Source organism: Acomys minous (assembly GCF_964271855.1).
Source record: "Acomys minous genome assembly, chromosome: 2".
Classification (NCBI taxonomy): domain Eukaryota; kingdom Metazoa; phylum Chordata; class Mammalia; order Rodentia; family Muridae; genus Acomys; species Acomys minous.
The window spans coordinates 64118739-64140224 of record NC_140484.1 but is presented as its reverse complement, the minus strand read 5'-3'; the positions used below and the strand labels follow the sequence as shown (position 1 = coordinate 64140224).

The window sequence follows — 21486 nt, the reverse complement described above, 5'->3', positions numbered from 1 at the left end:
GGCTTCTTGAGAGCCTACGGTGAGCTGGGTGCCTTGTAGGTTGGTGAGCTGTGGTCAGCATTTCATTTTCCTAGGTTCTCCCGTGTTCTCACCCAGAATCTGCTGTGGTTTGTTTTGCTGTGATTGTCTTTTATCTGCTATGTTATTGAAGGCCTCTTTTCTTGATTTTTTGAAACCTAAGTCATTTCTTCTGGAGACTGGTACCAGCTCCATTTGGCTCTCTAGAAGTTTTCATTTTAATGTTTAGCCGCATACACCGTGCAGCTCCAGGAGTTGACAAATGTCCTGGGGGTGGGGGCAGATAATTATATTTACAAAAAGCGACATGTATCAGGAGTTATGGAACCAACGTAACAGAGCCTTACTTTCCATCTAAAGCACAGCGGAAGCTCTTGACAACTTCCCAGTTTCCATCGCCTCTATTCATTCAGAATGCACTTGAATTCAGTGCCATTACTGGAAATAATTTTGAATTTACTATGATAATGTCATTTTCAAATGCGTATAATGCCCTGTTATGTTTAGACAATTAAGGCCTCTCGTGTTAGCTCTATAACGTCACGACACTTCCCAGGTATTTGCAGTAGCACGCGCCATTGTTCCCCTACTGCCTGTGAGCAGAAGTTCGTGACTCTATAATTTTAATTGGAAGTTCATGACTCTATAATTTTGATTGTTCAGTACATCATTTAAGCAAGCCTCTATTTGGAAACCTTTATTTACAAAACAGGTGCACTGGGTTGCAATTTCCCACCTTATGCAGAATTCCTTGCTTTAGAATGGAACTCATTTAAATGTAAGATTACCTCTGGGGTAATTAATTATCACTGAGTTTATGAAATTTTCCATTGTGTACAAGTTTCAGGTGGGGTATATTTTTAATTAGGCAGGGAACTAGTTTACATTAATAAAACATCTGAGTTGCTACATTTTAAAATGTAAATGCAACTTGCAGTAACTGCTAATAAATAATTTATAGATGGGACTTATTTATGCTGAGTCGCGTATATCAGCATCCACGGAAACAGTGTCCAAGAGCCTTATTGTCCATGTAAGGTATAGCCCACGTTCTTGACAGTTTTCTGGTCCCCATTGCCTTTTAAATGAAGATGCTTGTGTAGGACCATTTCTCAGTGTAATTTTGAATTTACCAATATAATGTTATTTTTCCAAGGGTTATAACATTGTCACATTTAGACAATTCACTCTCCTTACGTTAGTTACGTAACATTAGGGGTTAAGAATACTGGCAGAAGGTTTGAAGATCCAGCTCCACCGTAGAACACTTGCCTGGAGTGCATGAGCCTGGGGCTCTAGCCACGGGACCACAAAGTCAAACAAAGAATGAAAAATTGAAAAGTGGCATGAAGCATGCCAAGTAAGAATTATGGTGTCTATTGGGTAAGATTTAAGCAAAATTGGTTCATCATTTCCTCCTCCTTTTCTTCTTTCTGTCTCCTCTTTTGCATATTTCCCCTTGTGCTTCTTATGTCCCGATAGGTTTATGAAATGGGTCAAGTTACTGGCAATATGTGCTGTGGCTACGTCCACTGTAGTTGTGGGTCAGAACCTGTTCCCCTCTTGATGGATTCTGGAGTTGGCACCTCATACTCCCTCAGGCAGGTCCCCTGTCAACTCCCTTAGTTACAGCGCATGCCGGGTGCTCAGCCAGAGCTTCTTCTCCTCCTCGGGTCCCCACAGTGTCGTGTGTTTCTTGCAGGCTGTATGAAAACAAAGGGGAGGCCGACTTCGTGGAGTCCCTGTTGCAACTGTTCCGGTCCATCAACGATATGATGAGCAGCATATCAGAGCTCACAGTCAGGGTGAAGGTAGGTGCTACCGTGCTCAGCCCGGCTCCGGCAGCTTCCCTCCTGGGCTGAGAGGTCCTTTAGTTATGAGTGTCATCTTGGGCTGCCTTCAGTGACTTCTCATCTCCTTCCTCCCTCGGTGGCTGAACTGTTGCTTATCTCTTTGCTCTGTTCCGGGGGAAGTTCTGAATACCTTTTGTATAAATAGAGGGAAGTTTATTAAAGACAGTTTACCACACAACTTGTCAGAGCACCAGCCTCTGAGGCTCTGGGGTGGGGAAGGCGGAGGTGGGTGAAGCCTTAGTCAGACTCCAGGCTGTGAAGAGGGAATGTCTCCCTCCTTCCTTTCCCTCTTCTCTTCGCCCATTTCTTTTGTATGTGTTTGTATGTGTAGAGATGAGTGTGTTTGCCTAAGTGTGTATGTGCGTGCATGTGTGCGCGTGTGTGTGGGGTGGCCAGAGTTTGACGTTGTTGTCAAGTATCTTGTTGTTGTTTTTTTTTTAATTTTAGATGAGGTTTCACTGGCTGGTCTGGAATTCACTGTGTAGACCAAGCTGTCCTTGAACTCACAGAGACCTACCTGCCTCTCCCTCCCAAGTGCTGGGATCAAGGGTGTGTGAAACATTATGTCCAGTCCACTTTTTGTTTTTGAGACAGGGTTCGTCACTGAGCCTGGAGCCCATTAATTAGGCTAGCCTGGCTGAAGAGATAGCTCCAGGGATCTTCTTTTCTGGGCCTGCTCATCTCTGAGATTATAAGTGTACAAGATTATAAGTGTGTGCCACTGTGCCTGGGAGGGTATATGTATGCTTGCACCAACTCCTCTTATCCAGCCTTGCATGCAAATGCCTCTAACTGTTGAGCCATCTTGCTTTCCCCCTGTTTTTTGTGAGTTGTTTGTTTGTTTGTTTTATAAAATGAGTTTTGCAGGACTGAATTCAAGTCTTAATGCTCACGAGACAAGCACCTCTTCTTGTTCTGTTGTCCTTGAGAAGAAGGCTTGGGGCTCCTTTAGGACTTTTATTGATATAGAGTTAGCCCAGAGACAGGATGTGGAGAGGTCCTGAGGAGCAGTCCCAGGCTCCCACACCCTTGGGCATCTCTGTTAGGTGGCCTCTTATGGGCTGATTTATGACCAAGCAAGTTGTGCAATTTGGAGTTCTCTGCCTGCTAAGATCCAGCAAGGAACAGAAACAAATCTTCTAAGGGAGTCCTTGTAGCTTCACTTTCCACACTGAAGCTGCATCTTTGTTTTTTTTAAACTTTCCTACATCTTTAGGGGATCATTTCAAATGATTTCCTCGTTATTATTGTATATAAAATGAATTATTTTATATGTTAATTAAATGCAGGAAATTATTATGGTAGCAGTTATTCATGCACCAGTTATTCATTCCCCACCTTCAAAAAAAAAGACACAGAAACTTCTTAGGTTTATAATAAACCTTAAAGCACTAGAGCTGGGCAGATATCAACCCTTTATGCAAAATCCTAATACTTGCACATTTTCCACTTGGGCTCCTTCTGCTCCATCAGGCCAGTCCTCAGAGTAAGCTGTTCCTGGACATGTGCTCCTTGTTGCTTCATGGCAATCTCCTGTCTCCTCTCAGTTTCAGTCTTCCACCTTAGCTCTGCCTACCTTTCTTCTGCCCAGTCCAGGCTGTCAGCAACTTTATTAACCAATCATCGATAATTGAGGAGCATTCCTTATATTAAGATAGATACAGGAGATGATTCCACATATGTAACAGTGTCCGTGGCAGGGCTTACCTGGCTCCAAGGTCACTGACATCAACATCTGAAAACAGTGCACAAGACCTCCTCCAAACAATTGTGTTAAAAATGTTTTGGACAACTCATCTCCCAGCTATAAAGCTTTGCAGAGCTGTCTAGAAGGAGGATGTGTGTGTGTTCAGAAGTGATGAAGGTGACTCTCCGAGCTGAGCAAGAGTGAAGCTGTGACCTCTCTTCTGCCTCCAAGTAGTTTACTGGCCAAGCCTTATGATCTCTCACCCCAATTTTAACATGTATTTCCCCCAAATTGGTGGTCTATGAAGAAAGCCATGTCCTGCATATATTAAAAGTTTTAAGTTAGTTGTTTTGACAAGGTGATATTTGACTAAGGCTGCCTTAACCTTCCAGGGTTAAAATTAGCTTTGCACCAGTACATTTTACTGATGAATGCCGTGGCACTTGAGAGAAACAGACACATATTGTGCGAGAATAGATAAAAGGAAAAAAAGGAAAAAGAAAAAAAAAAAAACAGTTCTAGGAAGTTTCGAGACCAGAAATAATTTTAGTTGGCTAAATATATTCTTACATTATTAAGTTTGATTGGGCTTGACTGGTGTCTGCCTGTTTCCCTGGAAGTCAAGCCATTTGTCAGTGGAGCCCGGAAAGCTTCCCCTCCGGTGGGTATTTTATTGTAAGACGAGGATGAATCCAGTGACGTCCAGGCTTGCTGCAGGTCTTTCATCTGCAGGTTGGAAGGCGCGTTTCTTCCCTCACTGCTAATTTGGTATTGTATGATCTTACCACATTTGCTCATTTAGCATTGCTGAATTAGGTCCTAAGTCACATACTATTGTTACTCATTCTGTTTTGCCGTGCTGAAATGGAAATAGAACTGTGCGGTGTCGTAGGTTTCTCTTATGGGACATTTCCTAGGATTAAATGTCGTTCCCGAAGGGCTGCTGCTGCTAGCTGCTTTGATTTGCTGGTGCTGGGGTGCAGGTCATGTACATGTTTTCATGGTGCATTTGCCTGCAAGTATGTGTATGTGTGTTCAGTGTGAGTGTATGTCTATATGTAATAAATATACTGGTGTATGTGGTACCGCTGGCATCTGTGTGGGGCATTGCATGTGTCTGTATGTGAGAAGCGTGTACGTTTGTGCTGTATGAGTGTGTGGGTGGCAGTGTGTGTTTCTGTATTTCTTCGTGTGCGTTCATTGGTGGTGTCTTTGTTGTGTATAGGAAGCTGAAAATGGTTCATGAAAAATGTCAGTCCCTATCCCACGTGATGCACTCAGCGTTTTCTGTTCTCTTCTAGCCTCCTTTAGTGTATTCTAGACTAATGTTTTTCAGTAGTAAAATTGCTCACTGGGAGGCCCTGTGTTTTCAGCAGGGGCTAATGGATCTCAGCCCACAGTTGCGAGCAGTGCTTTTTACTGTTCTTCGGGGCTCTTACCCGTCTTTCCTGTACAGCATAGAATGAATATATTGTCATAGTTTCCTGCACTTTCTCCACTGTCTTGTGCAGCCACAGGCCCCTTCCTCTTGGGCGTGTGGCTGGAACTGAAGACTAATTGAATTTGAGGCTCCTGAACTGAGAGTGGCTGCACAGACGTGTGCGGGTCTGTCTCCTTCCAGGGACTGCCCTTAGGAGGAAGTCCTCCCGTCTGCCCTGCCTCTCACCCTGTCCTGGTGGATTTGCATCTGGCTGTCCTGAAAGGCGCTGTGGTGGAATGAAGCCGTTGTGTGTAATCAGTTGAATTTGAGTTGCTGGGTGGGTTTTGCCTTCCCATGATTTTACTGTCCCTAAAAATAACACTCTATCTTCTTTGCCTCATGTCTTATGTCAAATTCTTCTGCATGGAAAACTTTTACTGCCTTTTGTCTAACTGCTGCTAAAGCTGCCATCTCAGGTCAGTTTTGCTTCTCATGAATCTCAGTGTTTACAGTTTTATTGTCCCCAGAAAAAGCCTGAGTGTGTGAGGGGCGGTGACAATGACTAGTCAGCTATGACAGTTTCCACGAATGAGAAGTCAAGTTTCAAGGAGCGCATCGTATGTGGCGACAGCAGTGCCTGTTCACACCTTCTCTCCAAGGCTCTTTGATTTTCTTCCCTGGGTTCAGCTTCATTAGATGTAGAAGAATGGCTCATCCCCTGAGCTCTGAGAGCTCCCACTGTGGGGTCTTCATCCTTGCAGCTGTGTGGTTTTCTTCTGCCCTTGGAATGCTTCTGCACAGACACAGATCTGTATGAAGAGCCATGTGTTGACAGAGTGTCCTCCCTCAGTGTGCATGGGGCATTGCTTCCAGGATGCAGCAGAGATGGACAGAGGCCTGAGATGCTCACACATGAAGCAGCATTTGGAAATAACCATTCTGCATCCCCCTCTAGTCTATTATTTTTTATTAGCTTAATTCTCTTAAGAAGAGGAAAGATTCCTTTTGCCTAGTGTTCGGCTTAACCACCTCAATACATTAGATCTTCTCTATATAGCTTATCATACCTAATTCAGTGTAAATGCCATGTAAATAGTGGCCCTGAATAGAAAATGATGAGAAAAAATATGTGTATTTTTAGTTCAGACATATTTTCTCACATCCGTTTTTGATCAGGCTTGCTTAAACCCATCAATGTTGAACTTAAAGTGGCAGGGCCGACAACGTGTAGCATATGATATATAGATATAATATGTTACCTATGTGCATGTGCGTGTGTGTGTATATATGTATATATTTTACACACAGACTATTACAACTTTCATATCTTTGGCGTGGATTTGCAATATAACCACTAATTCTGTGTCTCTGCCTCTGTCTCCATCTCTGTCTCTGTCTCTGTCTCCGTCTCCATCTTCCTCTGTCTCTGTCTCTCTCTCTCCCTGTCTCTCTGTCTGTGTCTCCCTGTCTCTGTCTCGTTCTCTGTCTCTCTCTCTGTCTGTATCTCTCTCTCTCTCTCTCTCTCTCTCTCTCTCTCTCTCTCTCTCTCTCTCACAGACATGTGTACCTGCCTTGTGGAGAGGGCAGAAGCATTGGATATCCTTGGAGCTAGAGTTACAGGCAGTTGTGTGAACCATCTGACTTGAGTGCTGAGAACCAACCTTGAGTCCTCTGCAAAATCAGTATGCGCCCTTAATAGCCAAACAATCGCCGTCGCCCAGCAGTTCTCAACCTGTGGGTCATGGTCCCTTGGAGATCGAACAACCCTTTCACAGGGGTTCACCTAAGACCATCAGAAAACACAGATGCTTACATTATGATTCGCAACAGTAGCAAAGTTACAGTTATGAGATAGCAACAGAAATAATTTTATGGTTGGGAGTCACCACAACATGAGGAACTGAATTAAAGGGCTGCAGCAGATGGAAGGTTGAGCACGGCTGTGTCTAGCCCTACCCACCACTGCTTTGTACTGTACCTCATTTAATCCAGTGCCTCTTTCAGAATACTGAGGTGCTTTCCCCTTTTTGTCTTTATAAGCAGCTCCAGTCCTGGCAGAAGCCTTGTTCTATCTGGTCTGCCCGGAGGCTTTCAGGTTCTAAGCTTTTCATTGTTCTCCTGTGACTGTTCTCTGTGCTCTCATGCCTGTCTGTCATGTGAGGCACCTGTACCTTCCATCTGCCTGGTGCCATTAAATAAGATGGTCTTGTCCTATTGATGCCTCCACTTCAATTGCAGCGTCCTGGAGTGGGGAGGGGGCTGCTTAGTCTCTCAGCACCTACATTGTTTCTCTGGTTATGGGCCGAGGTGGGGAAAGAAGAATTGTGGTGATGGGTACAGTAGCCAGTGAGGGACTGCACCACTGTAGACCAGCAAGCAGTCTAAGAGTGACACATTTTGAGACTGAAATTTTTGCCCCAAGCAATCAGTATCCTCTTTCTTTCACTTCCTTTGCTTTGAGGTTGGTAGTGGTCAGCTGGGTGCAGTGGGCAGGGCAAGGCAGCCATGGCCACGGTCATAGTGTGGGCTTTACTTGTAGGTTCCTCGTATTTCTCAGGCACAGGATGTGATGTTTCACATGGGGAATTTCCAGGTCCTATCACTGCATAAGGTAAAGACTTATGGGACGAGAAGACAGGAACAGCTGAGGTTGGCAGCCCAGGAGCAGCCAGACGTGACAGGAACTGCTACACTTGGTTGAGAATCAGCCACAGGCCAGGCCTTCTAGAGAGTACTGCTGACAAGATGCCGGAGTCCAGAAGGTGAGAGACCTAGTTAACATGGAGGCTGCATTAATTTCCTGTGATCGCACAAAGAAACTTCTTCAAATGCAGTGGCTTGAAACAGCATAGACTCATTCTCTCATAGGCTTGTAGACTGGAAGTCTGGCACCATGGCACTGGCAGGCTGATTCCCTCTGTGTAGTCTGGGATGGAATCAGCTGGCCCTCTGCTACCCTCGGCTCATAGACACATCCATCTGGCTCTAGTCTGTATCATCTTGTGAGTCTGCCTGTGTGTCTGTATCTTGTGTCCTTTGTCCTCTTCCGTTATGTGGAATCAGTGCCCACTATACTGAAGCGTGGCCCCATGTCAACTTAATTTTATCTGAGAAAGACACCGTCAGATCACACTCACAACCACTTTGGACTTGCATGTACCATACGGTGGAATCACTTCCACCCACAGAACATGTGGAGATGGGCCTGGGTGGAACCCCCGAGACAATGGAGAAACACTGTAAAGACTATGGCCTTGGGCAAGGTACCTTCAGTTAGCCTGACATATTACCTGTGGACAGAACCTTCGGGATTGGTGTGGACTCAGCTGCCTAAAGGCCTTGTTCTAAGCTAGACAAGATCTTGGCCCAACTCTCAGGTCTCTGATGTTTCTGGACCTTGTCTGCTCATTAAGTTGGAAGAAGCTACCCTCAGGCTACATCCCAGTGACTATTGGCACTAGTAGGGGAGTGCTGGGGACTGAGCTGGTACAGTTTTCCCTCTGGCTTCACCTGTGCCACCTGCCCTCAGCTTCTCAGCTTTGATTTGACAAGGCCCCCTTATGTGTGCACAGGGGGACCCTTGCCAGGAAAGTCATAGCACGCGTTAGTGAAGAATCAACAGCAACTAGCTGGGTATGATGGTGCACGCTTTTAATCTTAGCTAGCACTCAGGGAGGCAGAGGCAGCTGGGTCACTGTGAGTTCGAGGCCTGCCAGGTCTACAAAGGAAGTCCAGAACAGCCAAGGCTACCCAGAGAAACCCTGTCTTGAAGAAGAAGAAGAAGAAGAAGAAGAAGAAGAAGAAGAAGAAGAAGAAGAAGAAGAAGAAGAAGAAGAACAACAACAACAACAACAACAACAACAACAACAACAACAACAACCAACAACAACAACAACAGAATCAACAGCAGAAAAGAAGGTGGCAAAGGCAATATCTTACGCCTTCCTGACAAGGAGCCATTGGTTTAGAATGCTCCCAAGTCCATTACTACACTTTCTGTTCTGCACTTTGTCAGGGCCTTCCAATATCCAGGGCAATGAGGATTCAGACAGGGCAGCCCAGGACTCTACTTTCTACTTGATTGATTTCCTACAGTGGTTCTTGCTTTCTCTATAGGGCCACAAAGCCTGAGTGAGGTTAATTTGGAGCCTCCTGGCCAGGCGCACTTCTTTCTTGGCCTGGCCTCTGCTGCATGCAGGACACTGCTGCAGCAGCCAGCTTTGCAGATGTGCAGTAGTAATAACAGAGATCCTGTCTGTCTACCCTCCTTAAGCAAGCATGCCTTTGCATGGATCCCCTTCCTTCTGTGAGAGAGGATTGTTGCAAGGACAATATCTATCATTTGTGGCTTCCTGCTTTGTTGCAAAAAACCCAGCCTCCTCTCCTTACAAGTGTAGCCATAATTATAGCTGTAATCATTGTGTGCCGGTTTAGGGAACATGCCTGAGATGATGCGCGTTCATTTGCTCAATCCAGTGATTTCTCATCAAATTAATTTTCCTATTGTTGAACGTGAAGGGCTTTGCTTTTAGAATCTTAGGCCTACAGTGAGCAGGTTCATTAGTAGGTAGTGGAAGAGTCCTCTTTTCCTTTACCCTGCGACTGATTTCTCCTGTGCTGACCACCATGGCCCCCCTTGTGCTAGGCAAGCATTCTAGTTGGGACTGCAGAATCCTGGCCGCTTCAGTCATCCCACCTACTTCACCTTGTCTATGGGCCTCACTGGGGAGCAGTTTCTCCTTTGACTTTGGGGTTTTTGCTCAGGAGCCCCTGATTTTCCACTGCTTCCATGTTGGCCTTGTGTTTCCTTTGGCTTGCATGCTGCTTCCTGCCAACTCTGCCATTTAGCTCCTTTGTTCTTCCTCCATCGTGGTCTGGGTGCCCTCAGTGGTGCTGAGTAGCTGCAGGCCTGACAGACAAGCTTATGCCTAGCCACACAGCATTCAAGTGTTCGGCTATTTTAAAAGTTTCTTTGGGTGTTGAAGAGGTGGCTCAGAGGAGGGTAAGAGATTTCTACTGCAAGCCTGGCACTGTGCTAAGTCAGGTCGGGAATAATACATTCCAGGCTCTGTTCCCAGGGGTACCTTTGAGAGAACAAGACAAGGATGGACCCATTAACCACGCCCAAAGAGGCAGGGTCACACAACCGGAAGTGCAATCCAAAGTCATATCTCTTCTCATTCTCTGTCTTTTAGTAAATTATATTTTAGAAAAATGTTAAGTTTTGGAATGACAGGCCATGTCTGGGGATGGAAATACTTTGGAGAACTCTGGAAAGTTTAATGGAAGAGTAACAAGAAAGCATGGAATGGGGAAATTAAGGAGGAGACAGAAAGCTGACGGGGAGGCTTCAGTGGTCTTCACAAGCAGGACATTTGTCTGTATAGCTGGTGTGTTGCTGGTGCTCTAGGAGCTGAGGCAGGAAAGTTGCAGGTTTTAGGACAGATTCGGGGGAACACAGCAAGGCCTTGTTTCAGAACAAAATAGCAAAAGGCCCTGAGAAGTAGTTCAGGGTTTGGATTATTTTCTAGTTAGGCGGTGAGGCCTTTGTTTAATCCCTAATACCAGGGAAAAAAAAATCCAACAATAAAACCCACCAAACATAAAAAGGAAATGAGAGGATCAGATCAAAGCTACATTCAAGCCTCGTTTGGGCTGCATAGTGAGACCCTGTGTAACCACTTCACCCACCCCCCCCCACCCCCAATAAACAAACAAATAGTTCAGTGGCTGTGGCCCGGCTTGAGTCAACAATGAAGAACCAGATCCCCAGATCACGGAAGACCAGGCTACCATATGTGTCCTGCTTTGGTCAGGTCACCCCTGGCTTTTCCAAGGTCACGCTAGTGCTGCCTACAGAAGAGGGTACAGAGGCTGAGAGAGGAAGCAGGAGGCGAAATCAAACAGGACTCCCCACCCCAGTCCTGATAACATTTGGAGATGCTGATGTTTGTCTTGTCTGTTGCAGACACTTAGCAGCTTTGTTGGCCCATGCCCAGGAACCATGTCCATCCTAATTACCAGAAGTATCTCTTAGATATTGCATATGGCCCCTGGGTTGGTGTTGCCCAACTGAGACTCCATGAACTGCAGGGCTGGTGATGGAGTGTGAGAATGAGATTGTGGTGCTTAGTCTAACGTGTCGGCCATGGTGGATCTCTGGTGGAAAGGCAAAGAGATAAGGGGGCCAGGGTCATGCCACCTACCAAATTAGATGCAAGTGGCTATGGGCATAGTTAAAGACTGCAGAAACTTTGGACATCTTGGATCGTTGGCCCCTGAGACTTTGCTCATGAGCCACTGTGCTGCCCTGGCTGCTCCACTCTGTGGTGGGGAACCCATACTTGCTCAGGGGAGCATGCTGGTTTTGTGGTCTGTGCATACACCTGCCGTCTTGGATGCTGTCTTTGTATTGACTCGCTTGCCACTTGTCATATAGTACAAGTAGCCTTCTGTTGTTGTTGAGGGTTTAATTGTTATTTTTATTGATGCACCTATTTTTATTTGTGCATGGTTATGTGCACATTTGAGGTCAGTGCCTGTGGAGGTGGGAAAAGGGCATTGGATCCCTGGGAGCTGGAGTTAAAGGTGTTTCTGGTCTGTCCCTCATGGGTATTTACAATCATAGTTTGGCATTTTGCAAGGGCAACAAGCACTCCTAACTGTTGAGCTATCTCTCCAGTTCCAACACAACACTATCTTTAAGGACTATTAAGGACTATCCCCTTTCTCTCTCCCTCTCCCTCCCTCCCTCTCTCTCTCTCTCCCTCTCTCCCTCCCTCCCTCTCTCTCTCTCTCCCTCTCTCCCTCCCTCCCTCCCTCCCTCCCTCCCTCCCTCCCTCTCCTTTGGTGTGTGTTGTTGGCTGGCTATCAGAGTTCCAGCTGCAGTGTTGCTGGTCCTTATTGGATGTCTGGTTATATAAGCTGGGGCAGTACCAGATTCCAACTCCCATATGGTTTACGGGGATTTATCTTTGGCTTTTTTCGCTCCAATGGATTGTGCAGTGTGAAATAATCCTAATCCCTTCTATTTATGCAGCTTCTCAGTGGCCAAAGCTTTCTATGGCGTGTTCTCTCTCAGGATCCTTCAGTATTGCTGTAATGACTGTGCAAAACAATAATGTGAGGGAAGAAGAAGGTAATTGTGTGGAGTGTGTGTGCTGTAAGAGCAGGATTGTAAATGCAAACAGCTCTATCCTCACGGCCGCTGCCTCTTGTCTGGGGTCCTCATATGCACCTGTCTCTTCGGGCCTTTCGGGGAGATGCTAGGATGGGTACAGACCTGGTGAGCAAGCTGAAATGTCCAGGCCTAGGAGAGCTATTGTGTCTCTCACTCAGGGAAGCACATTCAACAACGCAGTCCCTGTTGGTGTTGATCGGTTGCATGTGTATTTTATGTTACTAGGATATGGAGCATATTTTCGTTGCACACTGCACAAATCTTAAATAAGATCTAAATAAAGAGAGGGAAAAACCTTTCTGTGTGTAGATCAGATGGCTAGATACCACTAACATGCCAGTTATAGATTCACTGCAGTTATAATCTTTACTTTAGATTTATAGTGTGGTTATTGGTGACGTGCTACTGAAGTTTAGATGAGAAAGAGAAAGAATATCTGATAGGATGTTCTACAAGGAGAAAAACTCTATAAGCGTTGCAGTTATGCTACCATTGTCTTACTGCACAGTCAGACCTCAGATTTGCTTCAGAAAGCTGAATGTGGGTTGTATCAGGTAGCTGGGAGCCCAGCGCTCTAGGCCTGAGTGTATCAATGGTTAAAAGCCAACTCTACTTGGTGCAATGGTTGCCTCTCCACTGGAGTGAGAAATGGCCACCAGTGGGCAGAAGGCTACATTCTTAATATTCAATAATCCCCATGCTCATACAGTGATCACCTCTTTAAGAGGATTTCAGTCCTTCTAAAGAACTTCTTTCTGACCCAGGAGATGGATGGCACAGGATGTGAAGTCCTTGCCATGCCAGCCTGAGGACCCAGCTTTGTCCCCCCAGAACCAGTGTTAAAAAGCTGATGTGTGGTGGTCATGCCAGTCCTGAGAGGTAGAGATGGAAAGGTCCCTTGGGCCTCACTGGCCAGCCAGCCTTGCCTGCTTGATGAGCTTCAGGGCAATGAGAGATCCTGCCTCAATCAATCAATCAATCAATCAGTCAATCAATGAATCAATCAGTCAATGTGTGTTAATGGTACCTTACACATTATACCCAGGGTTGCCCTATGGGCTCAATACCCAAGCACAAATGCATATACAGATTTAGACACCCCTAGAACTCTAGAACCTCTTTCTGTAAGCAGGGGGTTGGGGGAGGGGTTCTGGGAAAGAATAGGCCATAAGGCTGAATCAGAAAAGGAGACAAAACAGGGGAATGGAGAGCAAGGGGTTAGAGCAGTCAGGAGGAGGGCTTGGGGACAAACAAGTGCCGCTGAAAACCATTGTAAAGCTATCGCTCGGTAAGATGGGTCCTGCAGCTGTTCTGACCTGTCTGCTGGCCTGATGCAAAGGGTTATTAAAGCCTTCACTGAGGCCTGGTGCTCCCCCAGTATGCCGGTTAGCCAATGCCCATGATCAAGAGGAGTGGGTACTTAAACCTTCCCAGGATGAATTGCATTGAGTTAGAATCTTGTAAGGAAGTGAGGGAAAGACATATTTTATTCTTGAGATTCAAAAAAAAAAACAAAAAAACAAAAAACAAAAAACAAAAAAACAAAAAAACACCTCATTGGCTCTTTTAGAGTGGATACTTATAAACTCTTAAGATGTTTTGCCCTGTTACAATCTAGTAAATGCTATATTTTCCTGCATATAAGACAACCCCCAACTTGAACTTTTAACTTTTTCAGTTAAAATACAGAGTTTGCATCCCAAGTCTTCCACACAGGGTGTGTGTTGGAAGTCTACACCCTGTGTAGCCGACTAGGGCTGCAAACTCTGTATTTTAACTGGAAAAGTTAAAGTTCAAGTTGGAGGTTGTCTTATATGCCGGAAAATATGGTATCTTTATGGGTGCATTGATGAGACTGCACTAATCAAGGAGTTTAAGTTGGTGACTCAGAGAGTGAGAAGTCGTATGCTGAAAGCTTTTAGGTATTTACTGAGGGATAGAGGGGTCCCAGATGGGAGGACCAGACCCCAATTTCCTGATCTTCACTGTGTTACTTTTTCCATGAGATCATTCCAATCCGATTTTAAATTATTATGCCGGATTTGCTCAGAATCCTGAGCCAGTCAGCTTCCTTCTGATGGGAAGGTCGGCAGTGTAACTCTCTGTGAACTGTGGACATGACACTCTAATAATTCAAGGAGAATTATTTTTCCCCCGGGGAATCCTAGACACTCAGTATGTTGCATTGGCTTAAGAAAGAGGCAGACACAGAGGGGGCGGGGCTGTGAAACAAGGATGTATCATTAAAACAAAATATACCTTTTTATCCTGTACCCTCGCACCTCTCTCTCTCTCTCTCTCTCTCTCTCTCTCTCTCTCTCTCTCTCTCTCTCTCTCTCTTCCCCCCCACCCCGTGTGTGTGTGTGTGTGTGTGTGTGTGTGTGTGTGTGTAGGGGTGTGCACGTGGAAGACAGGAGACAAACCTCGTGTGTTATTTCTCAAGTGCCATCCACTTCATCTTTTGACACAGGGTTTCTCCAAAGCCTGGGACTTAGCAAGTAGACTAGACTGGCTGGCCAGAGAGCCCTGGGGGACCCACCCATGTCTAAATCCCCAGTGGTGACGTTACAGGAGTGGGTCATGCAGCCTTATTTAGGCCCATAAGCACAAAAAGGAATGAACTCCCAGTTATACATTGATCTGCTGTTGGCTGCTGATGTTTTAATTTAACCTCTTCTGTCTATGCAAATGGTTGAGGAAGGACAGCATTCTTTATCATCTGATAGGGTAAACCAAAAGTGTAATAAATTTTAGAAAGGGGAATTTTCATAGGATTCTGAGAAATACTCATTTTTCCATAAAATTTTTTCCATGGTTACCTCTGAAAATCAAAGGCAGAGGCACTGTGTGTTAGTCCGTGAGCTTTCTGTCATCGTGAAAAATACCTTAGCAAGTCGACTTATAAAGAGGAGAGGGTTATGTTGGCCTCTGGTTTGGAGGCTCACAGCCAGAGTGGTTGGGCGACCCTGTTGCTTTGGACCTGTGGCTAGGCAGGACTTGTCAGTCTTGCCATGTCTCATGCCTCTGTAGTCACTCACTGCCTCACCACAGGCAGGGACCCAGCAATGCCTTGCATTCCTTGGTTTGCACCTCTTCAAGGCTCTCCTACCTCCTAGTAGCAGCTCACTGGGGAAAAAGCTTTTAACCACCTGACCCTTGGGGGACATTTACAGCCCAAAGCATAGTGTAGCCGAGAAAGTCAGTGAGCACTAGTTCCTTTTAGTGCTTTTCTTTTAAATAATTCATTTGATAATAAAATGAAGAAAGACCATATTTCAGCTTCTCCTTTTTCAGTTTATCCTCACGTGATACTTTCTAGGTTGGCTGTGTCTCCGCCCAGGCTCTTCTCCTCCCAGGATAAACCATGCACATCCGCCCCTTTGGCAGGTCTCGGCTAGTTTTCATGGCTTGCCTTGTCCCTCCTACTTCCCGTTTCTATCTTTGCCCCTGTCTGGGGACACAGGAACAGACCACAGCTCCAATTCTCTGATCCACTTACTGAGGTTTCTCTCTGGGATGTGTCCAGTCTGTGGGTGTGCAGCACCCCCGTTGTCTGCTATTGCTCTAGGTGTCCTGTGGGCAGCAGATGGCTCTGGGTGAATGGGGGTTTGGGCTTCACACTTCAATGTCATCACTTGATGTGTCGTGACCCCAACACAGCGGGAGGACGATTTTCAGGTGAGACTTCTGTTCCTTTCTCGATTGCTTCCTGAGGGCTGTGGAATAAAGATGTGATATAAAATATACACACAGACATATGAGTCAGAGATTAGTGCCAGCTTCTTAAGGAGTCATTGATGAATGAGGCCTAGATGAGCCCAGTGCAGACACATGGCCCTTGCTCTTCTCTGCCTTGAGTAGATAATACCTTTTTTTAACTCAGAGAAACTCCAAAGTTGGGTTAAATTCATATCTAATGAATGGCTGATGAACGGAGAAATTCCTAAAGAGCCAGCGAATGCCACTGAAAACAAGCAAACAAAATGAATCCCGAGCAAGCGTACATGGTGGGGCACACCTGTAATCCCAGCACTAAGAGAGGCAGAGGCAGGCAGACCTCTGTGAGTTTGAGGCCAGCTTGGTCTACAAAGTGAATCCAGGACAGGCCAAGGTAACACAGAGAAACCCTGTCTTGAAAAACCAAACCAAACCAAACCAAACCAAACCAGAACAAAAACTCAAGGAACCGGAAAGCAGGGCTCATGGTATAGAACTTGAATGAACAACCTTGGACTCCAAGGTTGGAGGCCGGCTCTCCTGAAGGATACATGCACTGTATCTCCACAGCATTCCAGTTCCTGCCACTATGAGCTTGGTCTGTCACATCAACACTCAGTCCCACACCCCACCTTTGCCCACCTCAGCCTCCTCATCTTATCCCATGGCTTGGCCTTCTTTTTCCTCCATTGTGGCGTCTCCTCTACATACTCCTCTTGAGAAACAGGATGTGTGAATGCCTCCAGAGCTTTCCTCCCACTCTCGTGCTGGCTGGAGTTACACTTCAGTCTACAGACCCCCGGGGGGTGGGGGGAGCAGGCAAGGGCTGGAGCCTGTATGCCAACACTGAGCAGTGGCCCATACTTGCAGGGGAATAGCCATTAGAGCAGTTCATAAGTGGGAGCGTTCTGAGGCTGGAGAGCTGGCTCAGCAGTTAAGAAGACTTGCTGCTCTTGCAGAAAACCCGGGCTTGGTTCCCAGCACCCGCATGGCTGCTCACAACTATCTGTAACTCTGTGTCCAGGGTGTCTTACGCCCTCTTGCTGGCTTCTTTGAGCACCAGGCACACATGTGGTATATAGACATACATACAGGTATAAACATTCATGCAAATAAGCTACAATGATAAATACATCTTTAAGAAAAGAAGGAAAGCCATGGTAACTTCAGTATGTGCTTGCTTGTCTGACTTGATGATTGTTGGTAAAGTAAGTCTTCAACTCTGCTTCTGATGTCGCCCCTCCCTGGCTCCTGCTGTAATGGCTAGCATTTCAGTGTGTGCCTGCTCTTAGCATGTGGGCAGACATAATGTGCCCTCTATTACTTTCCTTTATAGTATATTAAGTACTCATTTGGTGCCAACTTTGGCCTCATTACTGGCCAGAGGCCATAAGTAACAGACAGTGAAAGATGTGCTGCTCTATCTCCAGGAGAGGAAGCCAGGCAGTTGACCCTCAGGGAAGGTAACAGGTGAGGTGGTATGTCATTGCGTCATTAGCTGTCTGGGTGAGGGACTGCAGGCCAGACAGGGGCCTGGAGTGCAAATGGGCCTTAAATCCCCACCAAGGGCTTGGTTACAGCTTGTAGCACTGGTTCTGAGTTTTAAAGCTGAGAATCAAGACGGCTGACGATTTCAAGGTTGAGTTGGGCAGGAAGATGGGGAAGAAAGGAGAGAGAAAGGGGATGGTGTGGATCCCTTGTTTGTGGGGTACAGGGATCTCAGCTATACCGGAATATGAGGTTTAAGGTGATGCATGGTGAAGAAGGGCACTTCACCCCACAATGGGGCCCAGTGCTGAGAAGAAGCTGGGATATGCTTTGACAGTCCGATGCTTGTGTGGGAGAGCCTCATCTCGCATCCTGAAGACTGACATATAAGTTTATTTTTTAATTACACTTTCAGAAAAGGTTAAGATTTCCCAAGGAAGCCATAGGGGGATGGGAGTGGAGGGTCTCTCAGTATGAAATTTACATGAGTTCTTAAAAATTTTATCTTATAGACTTCATTATTAGTTCTTTTATTTTTACCATGGGATAACTTTCTTCATTTATATATTTAAATAAAATATGCCTTTAATTGAAAAAGCGCTTTTCCTGAACCTTGCCCGTCCCCTTTCAGAGTTCTGTGGCTTTCATTGGGAGCCTCTTTGTAGGATGTGTGGTCTCTCCTAACCCCCTGGATTGCTGATGTCCCGTCCTGGGATCTGCTTTGGAGCGGGGGGGGGGGGGGGGGGGGGGTTGTGGACTTTTATCTGTTCCTGTTCAAGTTTCCTTTACCAGCTAGAAAGCAGAGAAAGCTACCATGGCATCCTTTGAATATCAGATGTGTTGGTAGAGAATGTGGTCATTTTCCAATGTGTTGGTTATCCTGGATGGAGGATACAGCATGTGCAGACGTCATATCCTGCCCTCAGGCTGTGAACATCATAGCTGCACTCTTGTTCTCTGGCCGGCTGCCATATACAGTGGTTGAAGGGATGCTTCAAGAGTTCCTTCCTCCCCAGGACACCATCCATAAAGTGAGGAAAACTGTGTTTGGGGACCATGAAGAATTAGACAGAGCCCTGTGAACAGTAATGAGTTTTAAGGGTTGTGCTTGAGGCACAGTATGCTTTCTGTAGGCTGGGGTTTGCGTGAGATCCCATTTCAGCCTTTTTCTTTTGGTTTTTCTATACTTAAGGACAGCATATCATGAGTGGCATAAAACTGCTCTCAGATTCCACAATCTGACAGCCTCTCCTTTGATTTTTTTGACTGCATGCAATCCTTTTGCTTTTGAAATAATCCCTCAATCAAAAATAAAAAAAAAGATGAATCTTAAATTGAGGTGTAATTTATCGGCACTGAAATACATCGTTCTGAAGCAGACAGCTCAATCAATTTTCAGAAATGCTTATGCCATGAGCCCACAGCTCACCTGAGTCCTGAGTTAAGGACATCTCCATTGCTGGTACCTGTGTGTCTCCTGTGGGCACTGTGAGTGAAGCCAATGGTCCTAGTCCTTTACTCAGGATCCAGGCCTCTGAGTTCCAGCTGCACCAGAAGTTGTAGTTCCTGTGTGGACTTAGGTGTTGCAGGATGTTTGGTCCCATTGTGAACCCTGAGATTGTGAACTGTAAAAACCTGTCTTTTGTTTGTGTGGTTCAGCCCTAACATACACCTTTAATCCAAGAACTTCCTGTTTGTTGTAAACAGGTGATTATGGTGTGGTTGAGCCCTAGGACACACCTTTAAACCATGAGCTTTCTGTACACAGGATTCAATAAAGTTAACTTTACCTGGGTCCAAGAGGCAGAGGAAGAAAGCAGCTGAGGGATTAGGGAAGAAGGGACTTTGAGTTGAAGGGTATTTAAACTGCGTGGAGAAGAAGAAAGAACCTTGTTGGCTCTTTGGCTTTTGAGCTTTGAGCTTGTAGGCTCTTTGTGTTTGGCTTGTCCTCCTAGGGCTGTCAGCCGAACTAGTGAGCTTTTTGGGCTTTTCCCTCTGAAAAGTGAGCTGAGTAGGAGGGTCAGCTGGGTGCTTTCTATGCCTCTGAAGCGAGCAAGTTTTCACCCCAGCATCTGGCTCCTGAGTCTTCCTTGGTAAAATCAAATGGATTGGCATTTACTTTGGTTAAAACAACACTTAAGCTTTGTAATCTACTTAATTTTCTCGTCTCTGTCCATAAAATAGCAGAAACATGTGTCCCAAAGTTCCAAAGGGTGCACTCATTCCCTCTAGAACAAAGTAATCACCTCTAAGGTCACCTTGGAGCATCAAAAGAAAGCCCGCAAAGTCACAAAGGGATACAGTGCATGCCTTCACTTGCATCTGGGACTAATTTTTCATAAGCATGCATAGAGACAGATTGTGTGTGTGTGTGTGTGTGTGTGTGTGTGTGTGTGTGTGTGTGTGTTGTCAGTCTATGTATCCCGTATACATGGCTGGTGCCTGCTGAGGCCAGAAGACACTGGATCTCCCGGAACTAGAGCTGTCTGTGGTTGTGAGTTGCCATGTAGCTGCTGGGAACTGAACTTGGGTCCTCTGCAGGAGCATTTCTAACTGTTGCTCCATCTTTCCAGCCCCATACAGACAGATTTTTTTTTTTTTAAGTCTGTGGAGGAGCCTGTAATTAGAAATTGCTCTTTGGAAGTATCACTCCTTTGTATTTTAAAGGAATCATAGCTCCAAGGATTAGCCTCCCAGGTTGTGTAATATTTAACATCTCTTCTTTGTTCATATTTTTAAAGCTATGTTAAGTACAGTAGAGCAGTCTCATTTACACTCCACTTATTCATAATTTGGGATAATTAATGTAGTGGCTGGGCTGCCATTCACCTCTTCCAGTTTCAGAACACAGGGCTCTGCCAGTCAAATGTGTATCCACAGATGATTAGGTTGCTCTTGGCATGCCTACACCTCCTGAGGGGAAGAGATCTTTTCACACTCTGCAGGGGCTCTGAGTCCCCCTTGACTCTTACTCCACCAGATGGCCAACAAGGACTTCAGAAACGATGAGCTCAGGTTCCTTCCAGCTCAGAAAGCCTGAGATCTTGCTAATATCATGCTCGTTTCCTTGGAAAGCTTGCATGAAATAGCATTTCTCTTGGAAATCTGTTGTTCTTCTTATTTTCATTAATGCACCCCTCCCTCAATAGGCTCTAGGGTCGGACTGATAACTGGCTTTTGTGATTACAATAGCTATTTAATAGCCACTGTTTCTGGGGGAGTCTTTACTGCACCTGGGTTACCTGGAGCTGCTAGGGTGGGGGAGTGACCCCAAGTCTAAGGGACATTTCTGGCACTTTGGACTCAGGACATTGCTCACAGCTTGAGCATGCTCTGTTGAGGTGGAAGGAGACTCTGAGTATGAATGTCAGTTTCTGTGTCACAGCTTAACTCTGAGTCTGGTCCCAGTTAGCCTGGGTTGAATGTTAGGCTGCTCCAAATCAGTGCCATTTATTCCACGAGTTCGGACTTTTCTTTTCAATAATTTAATATTTAAAAAATGACACCTTTGGTCTTTTGTTCTTTCCCAGAGAGGGTGCCGGGGACCAGCCTGCAATTTGTCTCTCTGCCCTCTGCCCTTCCAGTGTGTACTCATTAGCTTTCGATTGTTTCTATAACCCCTTTCCAGCCTGGTGTGATCTCACAGGCCACCTTTTTTGTGACCCTCCAAGGTAGTTAAATGAGGTTTCACTTTCTCTATGAATTAAATATGTCATGTGGATTTGAAATGTTCCAAAACTCGGCCGTGCTATATTTTGGCAAAATAAATACTATGTTCAGGAAGTTTCAACCCTATTGATTAAAAGCCCTGTCTCTTCATATTAGGATAGGAAATGACTTTCTCAGGCAAACAATGGCGAGTTAATGCTAGAAGACCTGCTGCAGGCAGTTTTGCTGTCCGCACATATGGCGGTCCTTGCTGATTGATATGTATGCCCCATGCCTGTGTGCTTCTCTGGGCTTGAGAACTTCTTGCTGCAGGAGTATATGGTGCTTTGTGCATTCATGGTCTTTAGAGATAAGAAAGTGATGTGTCGCAATATGACACCCAACCCAGAGGTTGCTTGCTGTGTATTGCTTGTATCTTCCCTGTCATTTTCTATCTCTTCTTCAGACAGCCCCT

General features: G+C 45.7%; 1 protein-coding gene across 2 annotated transcripts in view; it reads left to right on the top strand.

Annotated features, from left to right (window-relative positions):
- Positions 1–21486, top strand: part of DOCK1 (dedicator of cytokinesis 1) — a 502641-nt gene that overhangs the window by 132490 nt on the left and 348665 nt on the right. For both annotated transcript variants that reach the window (XM_084751055.1, XM_084751054.1), the window contains exon 23: positions 1721–1829. In XM_084751055.1, coding sequence (XP_084607181.1) covers positions 1721–1829 — 109 coding nt within the window. The remainder of the gene's footprint in view (positions 1–1720; positions 1830–21486) is intronic.